The 25858-nt window shown below is 42.9% G+C and overlaps 1 protein-coding gene and 2 long non-coding RNA genes across 3 annotated transcripts in view; 1 reads left to right on the top strand and 2 right to left on the bottom strand.

Annotated features, from left to right (window-relative positions):
• Window positions 1-388: 388 nt before the first annotated feature.
• LOC115079249 lies at window positions 389-14914 on the bottom strand. The gene is made up of 6 exons (XR_003853234.1): window positions 14783-14914; window positions 14484-14538; window positions 11385-11546; window positions 6894-6978; window positions 5617-5734; window positions 389-4169 (listed from the first exon to the last, which is right to left on the bottom strand). It is a non-coding gene; the product is annotated as an uncharacterized LOC115079249 (long non-coding RNA).
• LOC115079250 lies at window positions 12498-13317 on the top strand. The gene is made up of 2 exons (XR_003853235.1): window positions 12498-12752; window positions 13033-13317. It is a non-coding gene; the product is annotated as an uncharacterized LOC115079250 (long non-coding RNA).
• Window positions 14915-21191: 6277 nt separating the features above from the next.
• The window catches only part of LOC115079248 (golgin subfamily B member 1-like), a 60615-nt gene continuing 55948 nt past the window's right edge, over window positions 21192-25858 (bottom strand). The window contains exons 26-28 of the mRNA XM_029582572.1: window positions 25433-25567; window positions 22329-22449; window positions 21192-21773 (exon numbers count right to left, since the gene is read on the bottom strand). Of these exons, the coding sequence (XP_029438432.1) occupies window positions 21615-21773; window positions 22329-22449; window positions 25433-25567 (415 nt within the window). The 3' untranslated portion in view covers window positions 21192-21614. The remainder of the gene's footprint in view (window positions 21774-22328; window positions 22450-25432; window positions 25568-25858) is intronic.

Genomic DNA, 25858 nt, shown 5'->3' with positions numbered 1-25858 from the left:
TGACCACCTGCCTCCTCACCAAAAGGCTCTGAAAATCCCTAAATCTAACTGGGATTAAACTGAACTTTCGCTTTGTCCCGAACACTCACCCTGCTGGCGGTGCAGACTGTGGGGGCCCCCATCAGCGGCGAGGACGGATGAGTGACCACAAGATCGAGGCCTATTCTGTGGGCATTAGAAAACCTCTCTTGGACCCCATTTGTTAGACTCACCTTGATTTTCATGGTGCTCGGAGCCAAGCCCGTGATTTCTTTCTGCATCCGATCGCCAATGCCGGGGTACATAGTTGTTCCCCCAGACAGTACATTGTTGGCGTATAGATCCTTCCGGATGTCAATGTCACACTTCATAATGCTATTGTAGGTGGTTTCATGAACGCCTGCAGATTCCATGCCTATTCAACAAGAAGAGTTCACGTCAGCACGAGGTGTGCTCCCAAAATCGCCTCTCACAGCTCCTTGGATCACAAAATGTTACCTCCTCATTTCAGTTCCCCCCCAGAAGCACACCACGAACATCTGATGGATTTCTGTGCACCCAGTGGGCTGTCAGAGATACAGAAATTACTTCTGTAAAGCTCACACGACGACCTGTGTTGTGGGTGCTCTAATGCAAGGTAGGAAGACCAACGTCCGGTTTGGAGGCACTCGGGGTTTTTTGGTTTTGTTTTTAACCTGCTTAGTGCTGGTTTCCTTTTTCTTGCACAAAAAGCAAACACGATTTATGAACATGAGCCCACAGGCTCTCCACATACCCTCCAAACCTATAAGGTAATGCGTATACAGTATCTCCTGCAGGAAGATGTCCTCAGTTGTGTAATTATTGGGGGGGGGGGGGCTTCAGCAATCCCAGCCACTCACGTATTTGTACCTTTCCAACTTGTGTGAACATAGTAAGTTAGTAAATGACAGCAGAAAAAGACCCAGCGGTCCATCCACTCTGCTCAGCAAGCTGTTTTATTTTTAGTATTTATTTATTTTTTAGCTAGTAATTATTGCTCCATGCAGGTTGCCCCCGTGCCTTCTGTTCACTAGGGATCCTCTGTGTCTCTCTCATGCTCTTTACCGTTCTTGTCTTCACTATCTCTTCTGGGAAAATGTGGTATTACTAATGAAGTGCACATTACAGTAAGAGCTGAACTTCCTAAGGCCACAGCATTCCTTCAGGAAAACTCCTCCTCTGTCCTGTGCCAGTGCAGGGCAGATTTTAGAATGACAAGACGACGCCCGGTTCTTCTAAACAGGCAGAGTATTTTGCAGTAGAAATCTTGTCCTCAGATCCTGCCTTTTTAGACCAGATTATACCCATGGGGGCCACAATCTCTGGGACAGATTCAGACAAAAAAGTGTGCATAGCCCACAAAGTGAATGTGCTTGCCCAGCACATCTTCTGCCTTGGGACTTAGCTTCCTCCAGCTTCTGGAAGTGGAAAAATTAGGGACAGAAATAAAAAATAAATGTGCAATCAAAATCAGCACTAAGAGCACATGGAGCCTGCATGATTCTTAAATGTGGCACTTTCAACCACGGCTTCCAAAGTCCACGTTCGTTGACACAATTTTGTCTGTGGATTATTTTCTCTTTCTGAAATTACAGGAAATTACATATCCCTTGGTGAAAAATATGTGCAGCTTCAAAATATGAATCAGCAAACTGATTTATGGGCTCTTTGCACCTTTTTTGTGCATTACCTTTGTCCAAATCTCGAAATCAGGTCTTTAGCCTTACAAAAACAGTCTACCCTCCACATGGGATCCGGATACAAGAAGTCCCTGAAGCTTCTTCCTCGACTAAAAGCCGATAACCAACCTCTTCCCTTCAGAGCCTGAAAGGACGCACCTATGAAGGACGGCTGGAAGAGGGTTTCAGGACACCGAAATCTTTCGTTTCCGAGGGTGATGACCTGACCGTCAGGAAGCTCCTAGCTCTTCTCCAAAGAGGAGGACGAAGCTGCCGTGGCCATTTCATTCTCAAAGTCCAGGGCTACGTAGCAAAGCTTTTCCTTGATGTCTCGCCCAATCTCACGTGAACAGGATCTCTCTCAATTAGCAGTACTAAATCTGAGAACTGACAGGCATGTTGGGGATAGTTTGGGAGATGGTGCGCACAACTTCCAACACAACAAGCTTCCAAGTTCTCTTTCCCTGTTGATTGTAACTTTGACTTATTCCTGCCCATTGTTATCTTTCGTTTACTTGAATTGTTACTTCAGTTATTCCATTGTTAAATGTAAACCGATCCGATATGGTTATTTACTATGAAGGTCGGTATAAAAAACTGTTAAATAAACTTCATATACGGTATATTAATGGTTACGGCTTTAATGGAAAGAGCTTTCATGTTTTTTCTTTCCTACAGAATTAATAGTTGCCTGCAGAATGCTCTGAATGAGACACTTACAACAGCTCCAAATACCATAAACTATTATTTAGAACTAATGCTTGCCTACTGCTATATTTAATTTTGTCATTTGCGGAAGGCAGCCACATTTAAAATTGCTTTAGGGTTAATTTGTCGGTTGTCTGACTGATCTGCATAAATGTTACATAATCATGACTTTCATTTGAATATTCTGCCCTCAGATGACTAAGTGGCAGGAGGCTTTGAGTTTAATTCCCAAGACCAACTGGTCCTCAGAGCAACCGGGCTGGGGATGCTACGGAGGCAGTTTTCACAGCCCACGCAGGAAAGGGAGTGTCGCGGGTTTACTCTGAGTGTGGTAAAATCCCAAGGCCAGAGTCCCCCAGCGAGATCCACTACTCACGACACAAGAGCGGAATCCTGAAGGTGCCCTTCCCGACAGGATCCACTACACACAACTATGGATGCCAGGATAATCAGTGTTTTCCTGCTAATGCTAGGTTACACTCCAGAAAGCAAGGTTACAGACTGATATAGCAAAGACAGCAATTACAGTAACGCAATATAAATCATTTCTTGCGATTATTAGGAGAGTGGCTGAAGGTTCGGGATTCTCTGTCTGTCCCTCTCCCTTCTACCTCCCATGGCTCGGTTAATAATACTCTTTTCGGCTGTCCATTTGAAAGCATGTTTTGAGAAACCTATGCAACCTCCCAAAACATGGTCTAGGCAAAGAAAACAACTGCCTTTCTCTTGTGGCTCTCTCACCACATCTGTTGTTTACCTTGTCTGTTCTCACAGTTGTTTTACGGTCACATGATGCCGGGGTCAGTGGTGAGTACGCCAAGTCCAATGAACACATCCTGCGCCAAGCAATCCCATTACAGGGGGGGGTCAAGGGGTCTCATTAAATACGCAATAATGACATCTACTGTACGGATTCATGGCGCGCACGCACATACATAGACATACACACACACACGCACAGATGCACGTGCACACGCACGCACACACACATCAGATTCCTGAGGGAGATGCAAAAATGTTGCTGCCATAGATGGACTAAAGAGGAAGTTAAACACAGAGGGGGAACCCCAGATTGTTCATGACATTGTAGCCCCAGGAAGTAGAGCCTAATTGATTTATTAGATGCTCCTAGACACAGGAGCAGGGAGGGGTCCCCTCCAAGGATGCAACAGGTGGGGGATCCCCCTGCAAGGATGAGTGTGGGCAGGGGCAATATAGTAACCCCCCCCTCTGCAGCCCAGCCCCATCCCATTGTACCCCTCCCATTAAAGGTGCAGAGGGTAGGCCAGGGGCAATTCTGTTTTGGAGACCTAAAGCCATCGTACCGCGACCCCTAGCTTCCTTAAGGGAGCGGCTCTAACTGGACACTGCTGCCAGAATGGAGGTGGCAGCACCCGTAGGCTGCTGCCTATACTGCCCAATGGGAATAATCCTGGCCTGGCCGGATGTCCACAGGGCAAGAAAGAAACCAGCAGTCTTTTTAAAAAATAAAAATGATTTTCTTTCCCAAACACTTAGTGCACTTGCAATGACAACTTCTGTTTCATGGGCAGGAAAGGGGAGCAGCCCAGAGCATAAACAGGAGAAAACAGACAAACAGAAGATTTCTTTTAATCTGAGACTAATCTCCAAGGAGAACGCATCACCAGTGGTAAGGAAGGAATAGCCCCTCTCATGAGGTAATCCGTCAGGTCCCGCCCTGCCAGATAGCATGGGGCAGGGCATAGCCCTCGTAGATTGGGACATTGTGAGTCACCCCATCTCCAGAGTCCAACACAATCCCTGGAAAAAAAAAACAGCAACAGAACTGAATTTAAAACTTTTTTAATTTCTCTTTTTTAAATTCTTTATTCAATTCACAAGGAAGTCAAAGCTGCGTTCATTGTATATTACATCTAGGCTGCTCTTTGGGGTTTTTTGCTATCGGAACTAGAAAGACTTTCTAGTTCCGATAGTGTTGGGGGAAGAGGGAAAGGCATGAAATTCAGAGGAAACAGCAAGACAGAATATCAAGGGTTCTATGACCCCAAGAGCAACCGCCCAAAACAAATATTAAGTGGTTACAACTCCATCCTGTAGAAAACGCTGCAGCACTCACTGCGACTTTCCTGTTCTAAAGCTGCAGAACTGGAATCACAGATATGACTGAAACTATAAAGGCAGGACTGGATTTACATCCCTAGGTGTCGGGGGTGCTCGCTTGGCTCTCTCTGACGTAAACACAGCCGCGGTAGGTCCTGGGCCCGCCTGACTCCTGGGGTGGATCTTGCACAGCCCGCATCAGCTGGGACTGGGGGTGCCGCGGAGGCAGCACTCACAGCCTCTGGAGAGGGGGATTGCATGAGTAAGGGTCGTTGGTAGGTTTATTTAGGGCTCATGATCGCAGCGCTCCCTGCCTCAGAAGCATTGCTGCAGTGACTGGACAAGGGACAGTGGGGAAAAAAGTCCTAGTTAGCTCAGAATGACGGTGCCAGACCCCGACCCTGGAAAAAAGGAGAAAGGACGAATCCCCAGCTCGCCTCGGATGCAGTCCGTACACCTGAACCCCAGATTTTCCTTCAAGGGTGACCGTCGGCTTCCCATCAGAGAGAGGGCTGAGCATCCCTAGGCAGGTGCCAAGGCTGAAATGCTGTTTTATGGGGTTGGTTTTTGTACGCTGCCTTGTACTGTGGGGTAAGGTGTGGGATACAAATTTTTAAAATAATAAAAATGTTGAAATGCTCACTCAGGATCTACACAGGTAAAAGGCGGAGTCGATTCTCGCACAACGCGCACCCTTTCAGCCCCATGAGAGGGAAGCATTCTTGGGGGGGGGGGGAGGGGGGCTGAAAACTACGCCCATACATTTACACTTCAACAATACCTACACGCACTCATAACAAGTGTCTTTTTTTTCTTACCTTCGTTTGCAACGACAAAGCACACACGTGCATGCACTTTTTAGCAGCACCGCTACCTGATCTCCCAATACCAGCCCTGTGGGTACTTTGTGTCTGAATATCAGGATGGTTTGTACTGGCTGAAAAAGTTCAGCTGGAGATTGCCAGGTTGTTGAAAATGTACCCCCATATTGGCTAAATCTTAGCTTGAGGTTAACCCCTTTCTAGGCTCCCTCACAACGTCAGAGCACAAGCTCCTCCAAACCAGAGGCAGAAATGTGCTAGACTACACCCGCACCCATGCTGATTTGTCATAAAAGCCAAACAACAACTTTAAAATTCAAATCTACCTTCCAAGAGTGCAGCTATGCATTCCAGGTCACCGGTGGTCCGCCCAGAGGCATAGAGAGACAGGACGGCTTGAATGGCCACGTACATAGCAGGCACGTTGAAGGTCTCAAACATGATCTGCAATGCAAGGCAGGGGTCAGGGATGAGCAGCTGAAATAACTCAGGCAGGGAGCCACATGGCTCGTCCCAACGGAACTGCACAGCACATTTTCTCTCTCACAGGTGTTTTTGTTCAACCTGTTACATAATCTGAATTCACCCATCTTCCTAGTACATTCAGAATATGTAGGTCTCCTCCTCCATCACAAGGCAATCTAACACTGCCAGTCTGCGAACCTAAACCCCTTGGTCCTTACCTGAAGCCCAGGCTCTCTTGAAAGGCTGAAACTTTAAAGCTATTTAGCAGCCATCCTGTCACTGAATTAATTCACATTAATATCACATTTGCAATGTTAATCGTAAATGATTCTTTAGCAAGAGGATATTTTCTTTTTTTTTATGACAATTAATTACAATCTTTCCCTATGGTGCTTTGACTTGTGAATTTATTATTATTATATTATTGCCAAAAAAAAAAAAAGCCAACACTTTCTGCAGACCTAAAATATGCATCTTCTGGAAATATACCCAGTTGGTTGTTGAAAGCTCCCAATCTCATTTTATACCCAACAGTAAGTTCCAAGGCGTCTCATCTTAGCAAATGTCCCTTATTCTTCTGATGTGTCACAGCTTAATTAGCTCATTTGCATTGTCAATAGAGAAAATGGTAAATGCCACTCAAAGGCGCTCCATATTTGCTCCCACAGCACAACATAACATGATGCAGAGTCACACAATGCAAAACACTGCCTACGTGGCATGTTTATGTTTAATCTGTTTACTGACGTTTTTAACAGGGAACAAAGCCAATGTTGCTTGGGAGCCTTCACTCTGCGCTCTCTAGGCACTTACAGAGAAGTAATGAATAAGAACACCCAGAAACGGTTCCTGCGTGGCACGTCGTTGTCCAATCTTACTACACTCAATATTAGACAAGTGGCGTGGGATAACCTTACACTACACACAGCACTGGAGTGGAGGAGAAGTAGGAAACCAGGGTCAAATCCTGCTCACCCCCTCATTGTGGCCTGGGCCAAGTCCTTTGCCTCAGGATAACTAATCCGTGAACAGGGAAATACTTACCCTACCTGAATTTGTAATGAATTAAATCCAAAGCCATAAAAAGAAATACATTGGCCAAGTAGCATGGTCTGGGCGCAGTGTTCTAGAGCATTACCTGAGTCAGCTTTGGGATTTAGTGGAGCCTCAGGGTGCTCTTCTGGGGCAACTCGGAGCTCATTATAGAAGGAATGATGCCAAATCTAGAAAGAGAAGATGGTTAGGAACGTGGTAGGGAACCTGACCTGTCACATTGTCGGCTGCTGGCAGTCATGGGTCTCTCGCACCCCCATGCCGGGAGAGCTGATGTACATTAGGAAAGCTAAGCTTGGTGTCTGGTCGGGCCTTTCTGCATTGCCTAGGACGGCATCCCAAACGCCGTGCTTCCATCTAGAGGACGTACAGAGTATTTTGCCAACTGTACATCGTTTTCTCACAAACCCATGGTTCTGTCTTTCAAGGTTATAGAAATGAAAAGACTGGGAAAACATTTGCAGCCGGCATCTCTGGAAAGGGCTTAACTGGGGAGCAAGGCAGAGTAAAAGGGGAAAAAGAGAGAAAAAAAAATAAGCAGCCCTTTATAGAGATTAGGACACATTTCACAGAGCACTATATATGTATTCAGGACATTAGATACATGTTATTTCTATAGACACAAGTTTATATTGTCATGTTCAGGGCCCCAGAAGTAGGAAGCCCCAGTCACCGTGCATAGAGGATCAGAGAGAGTTGCAGTCTACAATGTTCAAAAGCCCGGGGAGGGTGATGGCTCGTGGGTGCAAAACCTTCCAGCTGATTCTCAAGAGAGAAAATATCCAGGTGGCTACTAAAGTACTCGTGGATTTCACACCTGCTTTAACTGCAGGCAGAGTCCACGCGGGAAGGTGAAAATCAAGTCCCCTGCCCCATTCCCTAGGGACCCTCTGTTTTTCTGTAGCTAAGTCGAGCCGCCTTGTGGAACGCTGCAGCTAGACTCAGCCGTCGAGGGCTGCGCGGTTTCCAGCACCCGGGATTTAGCAATGTTAACTCCCTCGTCACCCGGCTAAATTCTTTTGCAAATTGCCTTCACAATAACTGGGCTAGTCAGGAGCGGAGAGAAGGTTAAAAATAAATAAATAAATAAACCAACCAACCAACCAACCGGACGTTCTGGTCACTTCAGACTGAGACAGAAGCTCAACGCAGCAAAAAGAATCTGCTGGGTCCAAGAAAACATGCAAGCAGTACATTTCTTAAACAATTCTTACCGGAGACAACCTTCCAAGAGCCCATCTTGGGACAAAGTCTGTAGGCAGTTTGTAGCCACAGACCTTGGACCAAATTTTCAAAGGAAAGGTTTGCACGTACCACCCCTTCAAAAACTCTCCTCAAGAACCAGGGGTGGTACGTGCAAACCTTTCCTTTGAAAATTTGGTCCAAGGTCTGTGGCTACAAACTGCCTACAGACTTTGTCCCTAAGCTTGAATGGCTTTTCTTGAAGATTGGCCTTTTACATTTTATCTTAAAACCCTCAGATTAAGACAAAAAATGACTGCAAGCCATTATTTATTTATTTATTTGATGAGTTTTCTATACCGTTATTCGGTTGAGCCATCATAACGGTTTACAAAAGTGTACATTTATTTTATAACTGAGCAGTAATATGAACGTTAAACAGATTCTTAACAGGTGGGTAGAGGTACAAAACATTTAAACCAATTAAACAATATCAGAGGAATGGATATCAAGTCCAGAATGAATTATTAGGTTAGAAGGGGAGGGCAAGTAGGTACAGGGAGAAAGGGGTGAGTTATGCGGTAAACAATTGAGAGTTCAGTTGAGAGTCGGGATGATTAGATGATTTAAAGTCAGTGAGGAATTTGTGGAACATTAGTGTTTTTAAGTCCTTTTTGAATGTTTTTAGGTCATGTTGAAATGGAATATGCTTTTTCTAGTTTCTCACTTCCCAAAGCACTATATTAAAAGCTTCAAGATAGCTTTTCAGTGTGTACAACACTAACACACACTCAACTCATATTGAGACTGAAAAATGGCAAAACCAGAAATATGTAAACTAAAAACTAATAATAAAAAAAAAAAAACGACTCACCTTCTCCATGTCATCCCAGTTAGTGATAATCCCATGCTCAATGGGGTATTTCAGTGTCTGGCCATTGCTTGCTTTTAATCCGTCCCCTTTAATCCTGCATGGAGGTGCAGTCAGAACCCTACACGCCTTCCTGGGCAGACTGGAAGGACCATTTTGGTCTTTATCTGCTGTCATTTACAATGTTACTGTGTAACAATCCATGAGGGTCTGCAGCTTTTGTTTTCAAAAAGAAAAAGGTCCTAGGTACTATGCAATTTCCCATAGCTACGGCAGCCTCAGAATCTGAAAGCACCTTTTCCACCTTTAATCAGTTCTAAAAAACCTGATTTGGTTACTTTCTTGGGGTGGAAGTGGGGAGATGGGGGGCGACTGTAGCACTGCTTTACCCTATGAAAGCTAAATCTCATTCTGCAACTCCCTGCCACGTCCCGCTCTCTGCTTGGGGTAACACTAGATTAAAACTTGCGGGTTTGTCTTTAGTTCCTCAATTGTGCACTGAGTTGCAGCAGACAATGAACACCAAATGCTGCAGGAACGTTCTGGAAGCAACCACGCAATCCCATCTTTACTCCTAGCTTGCACTTCTACCATTCAGGCAGCCTCTTCCCAATGCATTAAAGGGGCATTTCCAAGCAGCAGGGCTTAAGGTAGCTCAGTAGGACGGCCAAAGCAAATGAGCTCCCTAAGCTCACCCTTTTAAGATCAGATTTTTATTCTGTTCCTGAAGATGTTTTTGAAAGGTAGTCTCATCAGTACTGATTTAGGTTTAAATGACGAGCTGCTGTAGGGGCATCCTGCTACTTCCAGGATGGCTGCCTTCCCGAGGAGGCCAAAAACGTCTATTTCCTCTGAAACGGGAACGAGAAGAGAAGGATCCTTTCCCCTTCGGCTTATCTTAAGGCAAAGCTTTAAACAAAAAAACTTTAAACAGGGAATCAAAGAGAATTAGCACTTCCCATAGAAGACGACCAGCAGCAGGCGCAGCTCCTCCTTCAGAGGGAGAACTGGAACCCCCAGTTTTCTACCCTGTCTAGCAATAAAGGGTCCCCAACCCCCTGCTCATCTGCCTCAGACCAGGAGGAATGGCCCCACCAGGACCCAACAACCCCCTGGGAGGCAAGTAATCTTAGATCTTCCTCTCTCGCTTAGTATCTTTTAATATATACATATATATTTTTATTTTTTTTTTTTTTTTTAAATCTTAGGCTGCAGGCTTTGCACCTCCACCATCTGCTGGAGTCACTGAGGGACTGCAGGTGGCACCTCCTGATAAGCGGCAGAGACGGGGAAAGTTTATCGACACTATCTGCTGGAGGGGAGGCAAAATGCAGGAGAGTCTGGGCTGATCTGGGTACGTGCAGAGAATGGAAATATAGCATGAGCTGCCAGGCTGAAGACTGAACAAGAAGTTCCCTACAGAACTAATGGCGCCTACTGTCCAAGAGGTGCACACACATGCACACACACACGGATCTGAACCTTTCCCCCTCCCAAAAAAAAAAATAATACCCCACTGGCATCCTCTTGGACCCCTTGGCATGTACAGAAAATCTGATAGGAATAATATATTAAAAACAAAATTATGGGGGTGTCGTTAGTTTCTACCCTTTGGAATGTAGAGTAACCAAAATATAGGGCAAAGTTATCAGATTGGCTGAACACAGCATTACGGGTACACACTCCACACAGGAACCCGCAAATAAAGCCCTCCTAACCATCCCATCAGTTAAAACAGCAAGACTGACACAAGTGACAGAGAGAGCCCTATCACTAGCAGGACCCATAATCTGGAACACAATGCCTCCAGAGATCAGGCTACAAAGTGATCTCAAGGCATTCAAGAAAAACCTAAAAACATGGCTTTTTAAACAAGCATTTTGCAAAGAGACGAGAGAATAGAGAGAAATTATTGAGGAAAGACAGAAAGGCACCAACACACAGTACTTAGAACATTACAGTAGATTAGTCTATGAACTCCACACCACAATAAAGCATAACTATAATACTATGTGTAATAAAACTACCAGTGTAAGTACCTTGGTACAATTGGTCATGAACTACTTCGCTAAACAACTATGTATAATGATATATTGTAACCGAATCTTTGACGGCACCTGTTAGAATGTACTATAGTACACTTTCACCTTCATGAAATATGTGCCTACATGTAAACCGTTACGATGGTATTTTACTTAGCAACGGTATAGAAATGTTTTAAAATAAATAAATAAATAAATAAATAAATAAATAAACAACAGAAGAGATCCTTGTACTCAGAGAAAGAGTACAAATAAAAGACATAAAGCATATTAAGTAAGAAAGAAGCTAACGATAAAACATGAGGAGGAGCCATTTGAGTCAAGCAACAGCCAAGTTATAATTCTGAAGAATCCCATTAATAGCACTGCTTTAACCATCAGGGACAGAATATATTCTGCAAAAGGTATGTCTGGCAAACATAACAAGTCAGTCTGCAAGCGAGAATTTAACAAGCAGAATCCAGGCCTATTTATATCTGACCTGGTGGCGAGGACGACCAACGATGGATGGAAAGACAGCTCTCGGGGCATCGTCCCCTGCGAATCCCGCCTTGCTGAGCCCAGAATCGTTATCACAAACCAGAGCCGTGGTTTCCTCGTCATCGCACATCATCAACTGGAAGGAGGTCCGACTGCAGAAAGACTGTAAAAATGCTGTTAGAGGGTTACGGGCCTGATCCACTCAGAGCCTTTCCCACAGACACACAGTAGACACTTCTGGAATTTTATTATTTTTTTTATTAGGATATATGACAAAACTAGAAGGCAGCAGCATTGGTTAAACAAATATTTAAAAAAAAAAATGCTCTCTACAGGTGTGGTACAATTTAGGTTCCAAAAGCATGAATTACATTATCAATTTTCAGAGGAGAGATGGCAGCGACAGGAATCGGTGAAAACCCTGGCAGAGGACGGAGGGTCCTCTGAGCAGATACAGATGGCATGGGGGGGGGGGGGGGGGGGGGGGAGGGGCAAACAAAGGGCGGGAAGAGAGGTGGACCAAAGGCCCAGAAAAGGAGAGTGTAAAAGAACAATGCATGGGAGTGGAGGGCTGGCAGATTCTAGGGTTATGTACGTCCTGCATTCCAGCCGTCCACGGGTACCACTTCTTCCAAAATTAGTAGGACACTAACAGGCAGTGCATTATAAGTCTGGGCCTTTGGAATCCTACAGAGCGCTGCCCTTGCAGGATGTAATCTTTGCATCTCAGATTCTGAAATTAAGCATTAACGAGCAAATCAGTGCCGTCCCTGAATACACTCTCTGCTGCAAGACTCGGAAAACGCCTGCACTTTACAATCACCTTTCATAGCGCAAGCAATGGCGCTCTCCAGATGAAATCGCACCTTGGAGCACTTGTTCACACAGTAAGTTCCTTGCATATTTTGACATAGTAATTGCTCTGTTATGTTAAGTGCTAAGTACAAGAACTGTTCTATATTTGTAAATCATGAATTCCTTATCAAAGTGTTTCTACTAGGAAGGGGAGTGAGATAAACCTGCCTATGGATGCCAAAACTATTCTGAAGTGCAGATATTCATCAAGAAATAAACAAGGCGAAAAAGAGAGAAGGACATAGGAGGAGGCGGCTAGTGGGACAAATGGTTGATCACACTCTGGTCTTCCTCACAGAGGCTCCCATTACTCCATCAGAATGAGAAGTCTTAGAATCGCTCCCCATTTATGAATTGAGAGATGTCTAGAAGAATGTTTTCCATTTTTCCAGGAAGAAAACAGGACACGGCTCATGAGACACCACCACCAAGTTAGGCACTCAAAGGCTGCAGTTAAGCTGACGAGGGGGAAAGCAACTCTGAAAACGAGCCAAAATGAGATGTGCTCAAGCAGGTGTGTTCCTGGCGTAAATTATAAAAGAGCACTGGAGGCTTGCTTGGATGAAACGGGCTATGATGATGATCAAAGGAAAACCAAGTCCTTTTACATTTAACGAAAGTGAAAGGCGGCTCACGTTTACGACAGTACAACCTGCGCGGTTCTTAGAATAGCATAGAAATCCATTTGTATTTAAATACCCAGACAGAATTCAGTGCTACGGTATTCATGCCGTCTTCCAGCGATTTTCAGCGGGCTTGCATCTTTCAGTTTATTGCTCTCTTTAACCCTACAGAAAGATGACAAGCAGATATGGTAGATTCTTCCTACAAAACCTCCGGCTACACGAGTCTCCTGCTGAGAGAAGCATTTCAGAAAGCAGCTCGAGTTATTGGAATGTTAGCTGGGTAAGCACATTATATTCACAACTGTGCTTTCAGGTGCAGAGTCACTATGATAGCGAGGATCCAGGGCTGTGTCTTTGCCTTCTCAACCCTTTTGGCAATTACAATTATTTTTGCTTGCTCAAGGAGACATCCTTGAGAAGGTGAATTATATTTGCATTTAGCATTCAAGACCATCCAAGACAAATATTTGGAAACGAATCTCTCTGGTTATACCCGAGGGGGTGAACATAATGAGTATTCTGGCTTCTTTCAGACAGTGTACCAACGCTACTAGTTTTATATTTATACCGGTTTTGTGGAATAACACAGACATAAATAGAAATAAGTTTATTTTTGTTAAAGTATTTGTTCATTTTAAAAAGCTTCATAATTTTGCAGATACAGTGTATTCAGGTTCTGGGTAAGGCTGGACAGGATACAGATGAGTAAAAGTTTGATTAAGATTTCAACATTTTCCTTTTTTAAGCCCAAAAAACATATATAAACCAAAAACATAAGTCCCTATTTGAATCAGATTCTTGGGAATTTATTTTTTTTTGTTTAATTACAACCCAAAAGGTAGAACACAAACCAAAATATGCAGATCACACCTCATCCCCTTGATCATGCCGGCATCACATGTAGAGCATGAACATAGCATGGACAATAGAAGTTGTGAAGGTACTTTAGGAAACTATGTTCTCACCGTTTATTTCTCCAAAGCATAAATTACAAGAAACTAAATGTGTTAGGGAGAAAAGAAGAGAGACCTAGGAATAGTACTGAGAGTAGAATAAATAGAAGCAAACAAGTTGATTTTACGTAATCTAGAGACTGCTTCTTACCCGACAAAGCTCTAAAGTAGTGGAGAGGAGTGAACTAGCCTAGAGTGCTTAGAGCAGCGGGCTGAGAACCAGGGAAGCCAGAGTTCAAATCCCACTGATGCTTCTTGCAACCGTGGGCAAGCCACGTCACCCTTCATCGCCTCAGGTACAAATTGAGGGCCCTGTTTTACTAAAGCTTTTCCTCATTCTGTCGCTGGGAAAAATGCACAGTAAGTAAGGCCCTTAGATTGTCAGCCCTCTGGGGTTAAGGAATACTTGCCTTCAGCTACCAATGAAAAAGGTATGAATGAAATATAAGTTGAGTTGTGTACAACCTTCAAAAATCACCAAACCTTTATCAATTTACAGCCCAGGCTGTTCCAAAATCTAATTTAATTGATGAAAAAGAACAGATCAAAAATGTCAATTGCACAATTACTGATCATATCTTAAAAAGTACAATTTCTAAACCCATACGCACAGCTAAACAGCTCTCCAGGCCATAATCAAATTGCAAAACTTGAATTGTAACTTACCTTGCATTCAGATTTGGAAAATGTAATTAGGTCAAGACTGGGATTTTAGATTTATCTATTGTCATGAAAGAAAAAAAAAGTTTAAACTATACTTGTTTTCCACTCTTAATTATTGAAAATAATATTTTGCTACAAGTTTGTAGTATTACAAATTTCTAAGGAAAACTGTGGTTTGAGTGGTAGCAAATTCTCAAGTCCCCAGCACACGTATACCATCCAATTTTAAGAAGCATCTCTAGGGCAGGAGCATTGATTTCAACATTATAATGTAAAGAAAAGCTTCCCTGAGTAATCCTTACCAAAGTGACAGGAGATGGCTCCTTTGGAAACACAATTATGATCTCATCTTCCACCACATTTATATCATCTGCTGGAACGGAGCTCGGAGAATACCTGCATCTGTCAAACCATTATAGGAAACACTTTTTCAGCTCCTGCTTATCAAAGTGACAGCTTAAAGGGCGGGATAAGTTAGGACAGAACCTTGGATGCTTTCCAGCTTACTAAGGTATTCACAACCTTAGCTTTGCCACTAGATTGTTTGTTGTTGTTTGGAGCCAAAAAAAACCCAAAAAACTGCGCATGGCTGATTAAGAATGACAAAATGACAGACGTATGTGCGTCTTGTCGCTAACAAGGCAGTCTGTTTTATTGTATTAGAAAGCAGAAACAGATAAAAATAGCTGCAGTACAACAGCCCGCAGGAACTGCCACCAATCACCAGTGGGGGGAATGTATTGTGTGCAGTGGTTTCGTAGAATGATTAAATAAAAAACAGGAGCTGCCTCAGTGGGATGAAATCATTGCTGAACTAAAAAAACAGTTTCTAGAATAGCAAGGAGGAACACAAAATCAAAGTGAGAATACAAAGTCATATTAAAGAAAAAACAAATAGTTTGAATTTACTGTACACAGAAATACTCTGCTGCAGTATTCCAATTGCCATCCTCAAAAGTTGAGGGATAATTTACCGCAGGGTCAGTTTTTGAGTTTAAGACGCCTTTGTTCCACTGCTCATGAATATAAGATCAGAGCTAGGGAGATGTGTGCCTATTTTGAACAGCGGGGGTATCCTGGCAAAGTCATCCGTAAAGCATATAAGCGAACATGATGGGCAAACCAGGAAGTACTTTTACAACCAAGCAAGAAATCTGTTAATGACCATCCCCGTGTGTGTTTCCCCTTATTCACCTTTTATTTATCAGATTCAGTGGTCAACTGGCCGCTCTTGCAATTATTTTCAACATTTGAAGAACCACCTTTATTTGCTTTAAGCCATGGTTGGAACATCTCAAATATAGTCGTTCACTCCAACTTTATTTGTGAGAAAAGAGTTAACATCAATGACACTTTCTGTGCAGTGCTTGTTCAGTGTTTACAATTTTTTTCAGGTTCTAGGTTACCCATTGATAGCTTACACAGGTTCGTTTACAGATTCCGGTCTACTTGCCAATCAGTGGGCGCTGCATACGTGATATGGTGCCCATGTTATTTTATTTTATTTATTTAAGTTTTTTTATATACCAACATTCAGGACGATAGTCCCATCATGCTGGTTCACAAGAAACAGGGGTGTAATAATAATAAAACTTTACAATTTGAACAATAGTGCAGAAAAAGCAGTTACATATAACAAGGAAATCAATAACTTGGAGTGAGAAGGAAAATGAAGATCAGATAATTATATATAAGTATAGATAGCATTGAATAAATAACATTTATTAACGTTATTACTAGCGAAGCGTGTTGATTGATGGGAGATTAAATAATGTTGGAGTTAGGAAATGCCTGCGTGAACAGCCACGTCTTGAGTTTTTTCTTGAATGTTGAGATGCTGGGTTCCATTCTAAGATCCGGGGGAATGGAGTTCCATAAAGTTGGACCGGCTGTGGAGAATGCCCGATCTCTAAGCGTGATGTGTCTGGTAGTTTTGGCTGGAGGTACTTGAAGTGAACCTTTGTAAGCATCTCTTGTCGGTCTTGTAGAGTGGTGTAATCGGAGGGGGATATGGAGATCGATTGGAGCTAATTGATGGATGTTTTTGAAAATGGTGAGAATGGCCTTGTAGATTATTCTGAAGTGTATGGGCAGCCAATGAAGGTCCATCAGGATAGGGGTTATGTGTTCTCTTCTCCTGGTGTTAGTGAGTATACGGGCGGAGGCATTTTGGACCATTTGCAATGGTTTGGTGTGTGATGAGGGGAGACCTAGCATGATGGTGTTACAATAGTCCAGCTTTGCGAAAATGATTGATTGTAGAATCGTTCTAAAGTCATGTGTGTGGAAGAGAGGTCGTATTCTTTTCAGCACTTGGAGCTTATAAAAGCAGTCTCTGGTGGTTTTGTTGATGTTGGCTTTCAGGTTTAGGTGATTGTCAATTAGAACTCCTAGGTCTCTTACTTGTGTAGTATTTGGTACGGTAGGATGGGTGAGTGTGAGGGAGCTGTTTTCTGGTGTGATGAGTAGAAGTTCCGTTTTTGATGAATTTAGTATCAGGTTGAGACTTGTGAGAAGCTGTTTGATATTTTGGAGGCAGGTTTCCCAGTGAGACAGAGTTTTTGCGAATGACTCTTCGATGGGGATCAAGACCTGGATATCGTCTGCATAGAGGAAGTGTTTGAGATTGAGGTCGGTGAGAAGTTTACATAAGGGTAACAGATAAATGTTGAACAAGGTAGGAGACAGGGATGAGCCCTGAGGGACTCCTACTGACGCGGGGTGAAGAGAGGATTCTTTATTATGAATCTTAACCTTATATCCTCTGTTGCTGAGGAAGGTTCTGAACCATGATAGGGCAGTGCCTGAGATACCTATGGCTGATAGTTGGTTGATGAGAAGGGAGTGATTGACCGTATCAAATGCAGACGAGAGGTCAAGTAGTATCAGAAGGAAGGCTTGTCCTTTGTCTAAGCCTAGGATGATGTGGTCAGTCATAGAGATGAGGAGGGCTTCTGTGCTTAAAGTTTTACGGAATCCGTATTGTGATGGGAATAGAAGGTTATTATCTTCAATGTAGTTTGAGAGTCGTGAGTTTACCAATTTTTCCATTATCTTGGCTATGAATGGGAGGTTGGCTATCGGTCTAAAGTTGTTAGAATCGTTTGGGTCGAGATTTGGTTTTTTGAGCAGGGGTTTGAGTGAGGCAAGTTTGAGGTTGTCAGGGTAGAATCCTTGTGTAAGGGAGCAATTTATGATATCTGCCAAGGTTTTGGAGATAGATTCTGGAATTGATAGTAGTAGTTTGGCTGGGATGTGATCTGAAGGGTGAGAGGAAGGTTTCATTTTCCTAAGAATTCCTTGGATCTCAATGGATGAAGTTGTGTCAAGTTCTTCTAACTGAGTGTTAAGCTGGTAAGCACTGGAAAAACTAAACATGCTTTCAAGGTAAAAAGCCCTCGAGAGAGTCAGTTGGACCATTAGATGATCAAAGGGTAAAAGGAGTACTTAGGGGTGACAAAGGCATAGCAGAGAGACTAAATGAATTGTTTGCTTCAGTATTCACTGATAAAGATGTAAGAGATATACCCATGCCAGAAATTATATTCAAATGTGATGATTCAGAGGAACTAAAACAAATCACAGTGAACCTGGAAGATGTACTAGGGAAAATTGGCAAACTAAAGAGTAGCAAATCACCTGGACCAGATGGTATACATCCTAGAGTGCTGACAGAACTGAGAAATGAAATTGCAGACCTGCTATTGGAAATTTTTAAACTATCAATAATATCATCTATGGTACCTGAAGACTGGAGTGTTACCAAGGGGTGATCCAGAAAATTACAGATTAGTGAGTCTGACATCTGTGCCAGGCAAAATGGTAGAAACTATCATAAAGAACAAAAATGCTGAACATATAGATAAGTATAGTTTAATGGGACAAAACTAACATGGATTTAGGCAAGGAAGTCTTGCCTCACAAATTTGCTATTTTTTTTTGAGGATGTAAATAAACATGTGTATAAAGGTGAGCCAGTTGATATAGTGTATCTGGTTTTCCAGAAAGCATTTAACAAAGTCCCTCATGAGAGACTTTTTAGGAAAATAGAAAGTCATGGGATAGGTAGCAGTGTCCTATTGTGGATTGTCAACTGGTTAAAAGATAGAAAACAGAGTAGGGCTAAATGGTAAATTTTCCCAATGGAAAAAGGTGAATAGTGGAGGGCCCCAGGGATCTGTTCTGGCACCGCTGCTTCTTAAATATATTTATAGATAGCCAAGGTGTGCAGAGGCCACACACCTTGGCTTCTGCTTGTTATACTGTTTTTACTTTTACAATAAACAGATTTAAACATAAATATATTTATAGATGACCTGAAAATGGGAACAATGTGATGTGATCAAATTTGCCAATGTCATAAAATTATTCAAAGTCGTCAAATCACAAGAGGATTGTGAGAAATTGCAAGAGGACATTGCAAACCTGGGAGACTGGGCAATCAAATGGCAAACACAATTTAATGTAGACAAGTGCAAAGTGATGCACTTAGGGAAGAGAAACCCAAATTATAGCTAAAAAATGCAAGATTCCACATTAGGAGACACCACTCAGGAAAAGGATCAAGGTGTCATCGTTGAAAATACATTGAAATCTCCAGCTCAGTGTGCAGCAGCAGCCAAGAAAGCAAGCAGAATGCTCGGGATTATTAGGAAAGGAATGGAGAATAAAACAGAGAATATCCTAATGCCTCTGTATCGCTCCATGGTGCAACCTCATCTTGAGTATTGTGTGCAGTTCTGGTCCCCACATCTCAAGAAAGAGATAGCAGAATTAGAAAAGGTACAGAGAAGGGCGACCAAGATGATACAAGGGGATGGAACAGCTCCCCTATGAGGATAGGCTAAAGAGGTTAGGACTCTTCAGCTTGGAGAAGAGACAGCTGAGGGGAGATATGATAGAGGTCTATAAAATCATGAGTGGAATGGAACGAGTAAACGTTAATCAGTTGTTTACTCTGTTGAAAAGTAGAAAGACCAGGGGAGACACAATGAAGTTACTGGGTAATACATTTAAACTAAAGAAAACATTTTTGTACTCAATGCATAATTAAACTCTGGATATAGTTGCCAGAGGATGTGGTATAGCTTAAAAAGGTTTTGGCCAAGTTCCTTAAGGAAAAGTCCATTAACAGTTATTAGAGTTGCAGAAATCCACTGCTTATTCTTGTTTATGCTTGGTATCTATCTAACCCCCTTGGGATTGTGCCAGGTACTTGTGATTTGGCTTGACCCCTGCTGGAAACAGGTTACTGAGCTTGGACCCTTGCTCTTACCCAATATGGCAAGCCTTATGGTATGTTCTTATATGCTTAAAACGTGGATGATCGAACATCGGAGCTCAATCACACGAGGTATAGTTGATATCCCACTGACAGAACATTTTATGACTATGGGTCACAGTTTTAATGATCTGCACTTTGCGGCTATTGCACAACCATATAGACATCAGCGCGGAGATTTAAATACACACTTATAGGGTCTTGAACAAAAGTGGATCTATAGCCTCTGTTTGATCCAGTCTGGGGGACTCAATAAAGAGAGAGAGTGTAGATTGGGCTCCTTTAGTTGTTTTTGATATTAAGAGTGGTTCAGGATTTGAGGCCAAAAAGTCTGATTGGCCAAGTACCTTTGATAGTTATTGGGTTGGAGACATGATAGGGAAAGGTACTGGTCAGGCCTTGTAACCATTACAGACTATGGTTTTGTAACCATGCATTTTGATTGGTTGACAACTTTTGATTGTGATTGGCTCCCACTCTATTTAAATGCTTCGGGGTTTTAGACGCTGATGCCGAGTGCACCACCATATTTGGAAAATTAGATAAAGGCTGTAAATACACGGGCAGGTTTAGTGCTTATGTTTATTTTTAGTCGTGATGGTTGAGTTTTGACATATTGTTTTTTGTTTTATAGAATGCTGAGATTTTCAGACCCTCGCAGAAGGCAGGCAGATTGACAAAACAGTGGCCATATTGTACAGCAAGAGCAAGAAGCACTGGTTATTTGTAGAATATGAAAAGGCAGCATAAGCAGAGCGCACTGATTGTCTATATAAGTTTACCAAGAAAAAATATCAGTTTTTAATACTTATAAGTTTTGATAAAGTGAATCATAATAGTTATAATTTAGGAGAGTTCTCTTGAAGAAAATGGTAAATGTTTTGAGAACTAGTGCTGATATCTGAAGTCTGTTTGAAGCTCATTGTGGGCAGGAGACAAGGGATTGACCCTATAGCACATACTTTGTTTCCGATAACATTTCTTCAAATTTCTTTCATGCCCCAGTGCTGGTAAATGGCCGATTGGTCTCTTTTTGGTTTTATATTAATTGGAATACGTGTCCTCATTTTCCACCATTGTCAGATAGCTTCCACTGCCAACAGAATTGGAAAACCTCAAGTTGGCACTGCACCAAGCTCTCATAATGCTCTAGCTAATTCAGCTCTTGAGTGCGGCCTGATCCTACTGACTTTCACAAACGAACTGTGAGGTCCTGGCCCCACGGAGAGAAGAAAACACCAAGGCTCAAAATAAAAGCATTCTTCTTGCTACAATCCTGTCTCCTTAACCTCTAATTCTTAATCCCTCTCCCCAGAGGTATTTTTTCTACAGTGGATTTTTAATAGGAAAGGAGTTGTCAGGCATTGCATGAATATTCTGGGAGTGGCTCAAAGCACAGAAACTTTAATACAAATAAAATCCACAGCTGCTCAATCTTTTTCTCCTTTATTGCACTCTTTAAAGCTTCTTGCTACAATCAAGAAACTGATAACAGTAACTGGTGAATATATATATTTTTTTAAATTTATATAGTTTAACCTTTTAAAATAAAATTTTATATAGAAAAAAAACTCCATTTACATCCCATTCAGAAGTAGTCTATCATTATGGACTCCAAAACAATATTACACATCTTAAAAGCAGCAATTTCTTTACAGTGTATACTGGGAATATCTTCTTTTTAGCAAATATAATATTCCATTTGTTTTAGAACAAGTCAGCATTTAATATCACACACTTCCGTAAGAATATGTACAACCATAACCAGTGCAGAGTTCAACAGCAGCTTGTGAAGTGTCTTGTGGCACATAACCATTATGTGAGAAAAATACATGGATTTCAATGCAACGCATCTAAAGAATGCCAGACAGGCACATGATCACAACAACGTGTAGTGTCACCAGGTACGTGAGGAACAAATAACGGGATTTAGCTCTGGAAGTCAGCAGCTTGGAACAGTAAAGACTTCGACCTCGCAACCATCTTCGGAGGGAGAGGGCACCGCCTTTCATCTGCACGCAAGACAGAACGACAGGGATGAGATCTCGATGCCCGCCCCAGTGCGGTCCAAGCTACTCCGCGCTGTAGCCCAGTTCTAACGGTAGGGACATGCAAAAAATGTTTCCAGTGGCATGGGGAAGAGGAGCCAGAGGTCATCAGAAATAAGTATACAAAAATCAGCAGAAACTGAACACGTAGGACCTTCAAAGGGTTCTAATTAAACCTCATTTTTGTGGTGTACTTCAGTTTCTATATTAAATGCAGTTATGGAAATACAAACAAAACATTCTGTACATCTTAGATTCCATATACTAAACAACTTATGTTTATTAACCTTTATTAAGTTTAATAAAAAAAAAAAAAACACAACAAAAGCAAAAGGGTCTGATTTTAAAAAGCATTTACATGCTTAAAATTGGGTTTTACAAGTGTAAATGCACTTTAACTCGAATAAATGGGCTTTTGAAAAACTACTACGACAGTATGTTACAGTTATACACGTAACTCCTTTAAATACGAAAAATGGCAGAGGAATGAACGGGAACTTCCACAGGCCCGATACTCACCTTGCGCTTGACAAGATGCTCACTGGGATCTATGATCAAAGCCTCCCGTTCATCATCTGACTCCACCTGTACAGAATAGTCATAATCTCTAGGAACAGAATGAAAGCTACTTGCTTCAAGTCTAAAAAAAAGGAACAAACATATTTACATTTATAATCCACTCTTCTGAACAACCAACCAAGGCAGTGATAAACATAGTAATACAGACCAAATAATATTATTTTACATGTTTTATTATCAGTACACAATGGCCCTGTCAACTAATACAAAATAAAATACCAAGTAAAAAAAAAAAAAAAGGAAAATTGGGTCTTACCTGCTAATTTTCGTTTCTGTAGTACCACAGATCAGTCCAGACTCCTGGGTTTTGCCTCCCCTCCAGCAGATGGAGACAGAGAAAGTTTTACTGACATTGCAGTATAACACGAGGTGCCATCTGCAGTCCCTCAGTATTAACCAGTACCCAAGCCAAAATCCAAATACCAACACCATAACTAACATCCCCTGAACGAGGAGTGGGAAGCGGAAACCTGGAACAGAAAACCGCGCTCACACAAAATCTTGTGTAGGACTAACAAAACCTGTGCCATTCTTCAAAAACAGATCAAGCGGACTCTCCAAATTTCCCTTTCCTCCAATGGGCGGGACTCTGGACTGATCTGTGGTACTACAGGAATGAAAACTAGCAGGTAAGAACCAATTTTCCTTTCCCTATATGTACCCAGCTCAGTCCAGACTCCTGGGATGTACCAAAGCTTCCTCAAATAGGGTGGGACTGTGAGAGTCCTGCTCGAAGCACGCTTTCACCAATGCCAATGGCCTCTGGAGCCTGGACATCTAAACAGTAACGCCTGGCGAAAGTGTGCAATGATTTTCAAGTGGCCGCCCTACAGATCTCCTGCAGCTAAACTTGCTGACACTCAGCCCAGGAGGCCACCTGAGAACGGGTAGAATGAACTCTTAGTCCCTCTGGGACAGGGCAACCCTGATAGATATATACGGAGCTACTATCCTCTTTCAACCACCGTGCAATTGTGGCTCTTGATGCCTTATGACCTTTTTTTTGGCACCACTCCATAGCACAAAAAGATGATTCGACAAGCAAAAGCTGTTTATGACTTCCAAATGTCACAGGACTCTTTTTTGCCTGAGGCGCCGTAGGATGGGAGCTCCACTGACTGATTTAAGTGGAATGACGGCACCATCTTCAGCAGAAAGGAAGGAACCATCATCCAGGAGACTCCCAAATCCGAAAATCTCAAAAAAGACTCCCTACCTAACAAGCTCCGAGATCCGGCAAGCTGAACAAATTGCCACTAAAAAAAAACCCATCTTCAAAGTGAGATCTTTCATAGTAGCTTGTTTCAGAGGTTCGAAAGGAGCCACACACAAGCTCTTAAGGACTACAATAAGGCTCCAGGAAGGACAAGGCTTCCAAACCAGAGGACGCAAATGCTTTGCTCCCCGGAGAAAACGCACATCTGGATGTGCAGCTAAAGATGCCCCTCAAACCTAGCCCAAAGCCATCACCTGAACCCTGAGGGAATTAAAGGATAACCCTTTACCAAACCATTTTGCAGGAAGGCCACAATATGTGCCACTGAGGCTTGCATAGGATCCATCCCTTGCTCTGAACACCAGGCCTCAAAAACTCTCCATACCCTCACATACACCAAGGAGATGGAAGTCTTCCTAGACTGGAAGACAGTAGCGATGACCCCTCCTGAATAACCCTTATTCCTCAATCACTCCCTCTCAAAAGCCAAGCCACAAATGAGCTGCCTGATCTGAAAATATGGGGCCTTGATGCAGATGATTCGGTAGATGAGCTAGCCGCAACGACCCCATCCACTGCTAGGTTGACCAAGTCTGCAAACCATGGGCACCGTGGCCACTCTGGCGTGATGAGGATCACGACGCCTGGATGGACCTCTATGCATCACAAGACCTTGCCCACCAGCGGCCAAGGCAGAAACACATACAGAAGGATGTCCGGCCAAGGCATCTATCCCTTCTGCTCCTCATTCCCTCCTTTGACTGAAGAACCGCAGAGCCTTGGCATTGCGGGAAGTTGCCATTAGATCCATGCACAGAGTGCCCCATCTGCAGATGAGGCACATCGCTACCTCTGATAGCTCCCATTCTCTGGGGTCCAGCTGTTGTTGGCTCAGAAAATCCACTTGCACAATGTCCGTGACCACTATGTGAGAGGCCAACAGCGCTAGATGTTGCTCTGCCCAGCTGATTAGATCCCGGGCTTCCTGAGCCACAGCCCGACTCTTGGTGCCACCCTGTTGGTTGATGTAAGCCACTGTTGTCGCATTATCTGACAAAACTCTCACCGGCTTCCCCCGCACCAAGGGCATAAACGCCTGTAGAGCTAAACGTACGGCTCTCGTCTCTAAGCGATTGATGGACCACAAGGCTTCTTCCGCCGACTACTGCACCTGAACGGACTGGTCCTGACAAACCGCTCTCCATCCAGAGAGAGACTGGCATCGGCGGTGATGATCATTCAGACCAGGTTCTATAGGTCCACACCTCATCTCAACTTGTCTGGGAGGAGCCACCATGAGACTCTGGACCTGGCAAACTCCTTAAGTAGAAGTGGCAGATTAAATTGCTCCGACAACGGGTCCCAGCGGGATAGTAAAGCCGACTGCAAAGGCCTTATATGAGCAAATGCCCATGGAACCAACTCCAAGGTGGAAGCCATAGACACAAGAACTTGCAAGTAATCCCAGATCTTAGGTACCTGTTTCAACAATCCGCAAACTTGAGTTTGCAATTTGGAAATGTGCTCTTCAGGGGCCCCCGCAGCCTGGGAGGGCCTGGCTTTCCTCCTCCACCGTCTGCTGGAGATAGAGAAATACTGAGGGCCTGCAGGTGGACAGAGAACGTTTTACTGACACCATCTGCTGGAGGGGAGGCAAAATCCAGGAGTCTGGACTGATCCGAGTATGTACAGGGGAACTTAACATTATAATAATAATAATTAAAGAATACATGATTGGATTGTCGTTTCCTTAAAATCCCATGCTCTTTCTTCAGAAATGATGATTTACAGAGAATCCACATTCTTCCATGAATTACAGCCAAGCTACCTTTTATTTTGCTCTTCGGCCAGCCTTAGATTCTCTTCTGCAGTCTCCCTTCTCGCTCTTTCTTCCGACAGTCTTCCTGCCAGTTGGTTCAGCTCTTGTTGAGCCGAGTCATATTGCTGCTCAATCTCCAAATATCTATGGTAAAAGCAAGTAACTTTTAAATACATTTTGTATCCAAAGACAGAATAACCAAAGAAAAGCTTCCATTAATATAATTTAAAATGAAAATCTGCTCCAACTCTTTTGCTTCACAAGTTAAGTTGGTTGCTCACAAGAGGTATAATTTAATTAGGATACTGTACAATACGGCATATAACAGTCTGGCAGTTATCGCCATTTTACTTCACTACATACACAAAGTCAAAAATACATAACCGGATGTTCTCGTTATCATCCAGATGTTAGTCGTGCAGCTTTCCATCTGGA

This window comes from Rhinatrema bivittatum, chromosome 17 (genome assembly GCF_901001135.1).
Source record: "Rhinatrema bivittatum chromosome 17, aRhiBiv1.1, whole genome shotgun sequence".
Classification (NCBI taxonomy): domain Eukaryota; kingdom Metazoa; phylum Chordata; class Amphibia; order Gymnophiona; family Rhinatrematidae; genus Rhinatrema; species Rhinatrema bivittatum.
Note: the sequence above shows the minus strand (reverse complement) of the source record. Positions and strands in the feature narration are given on the sequence as shown.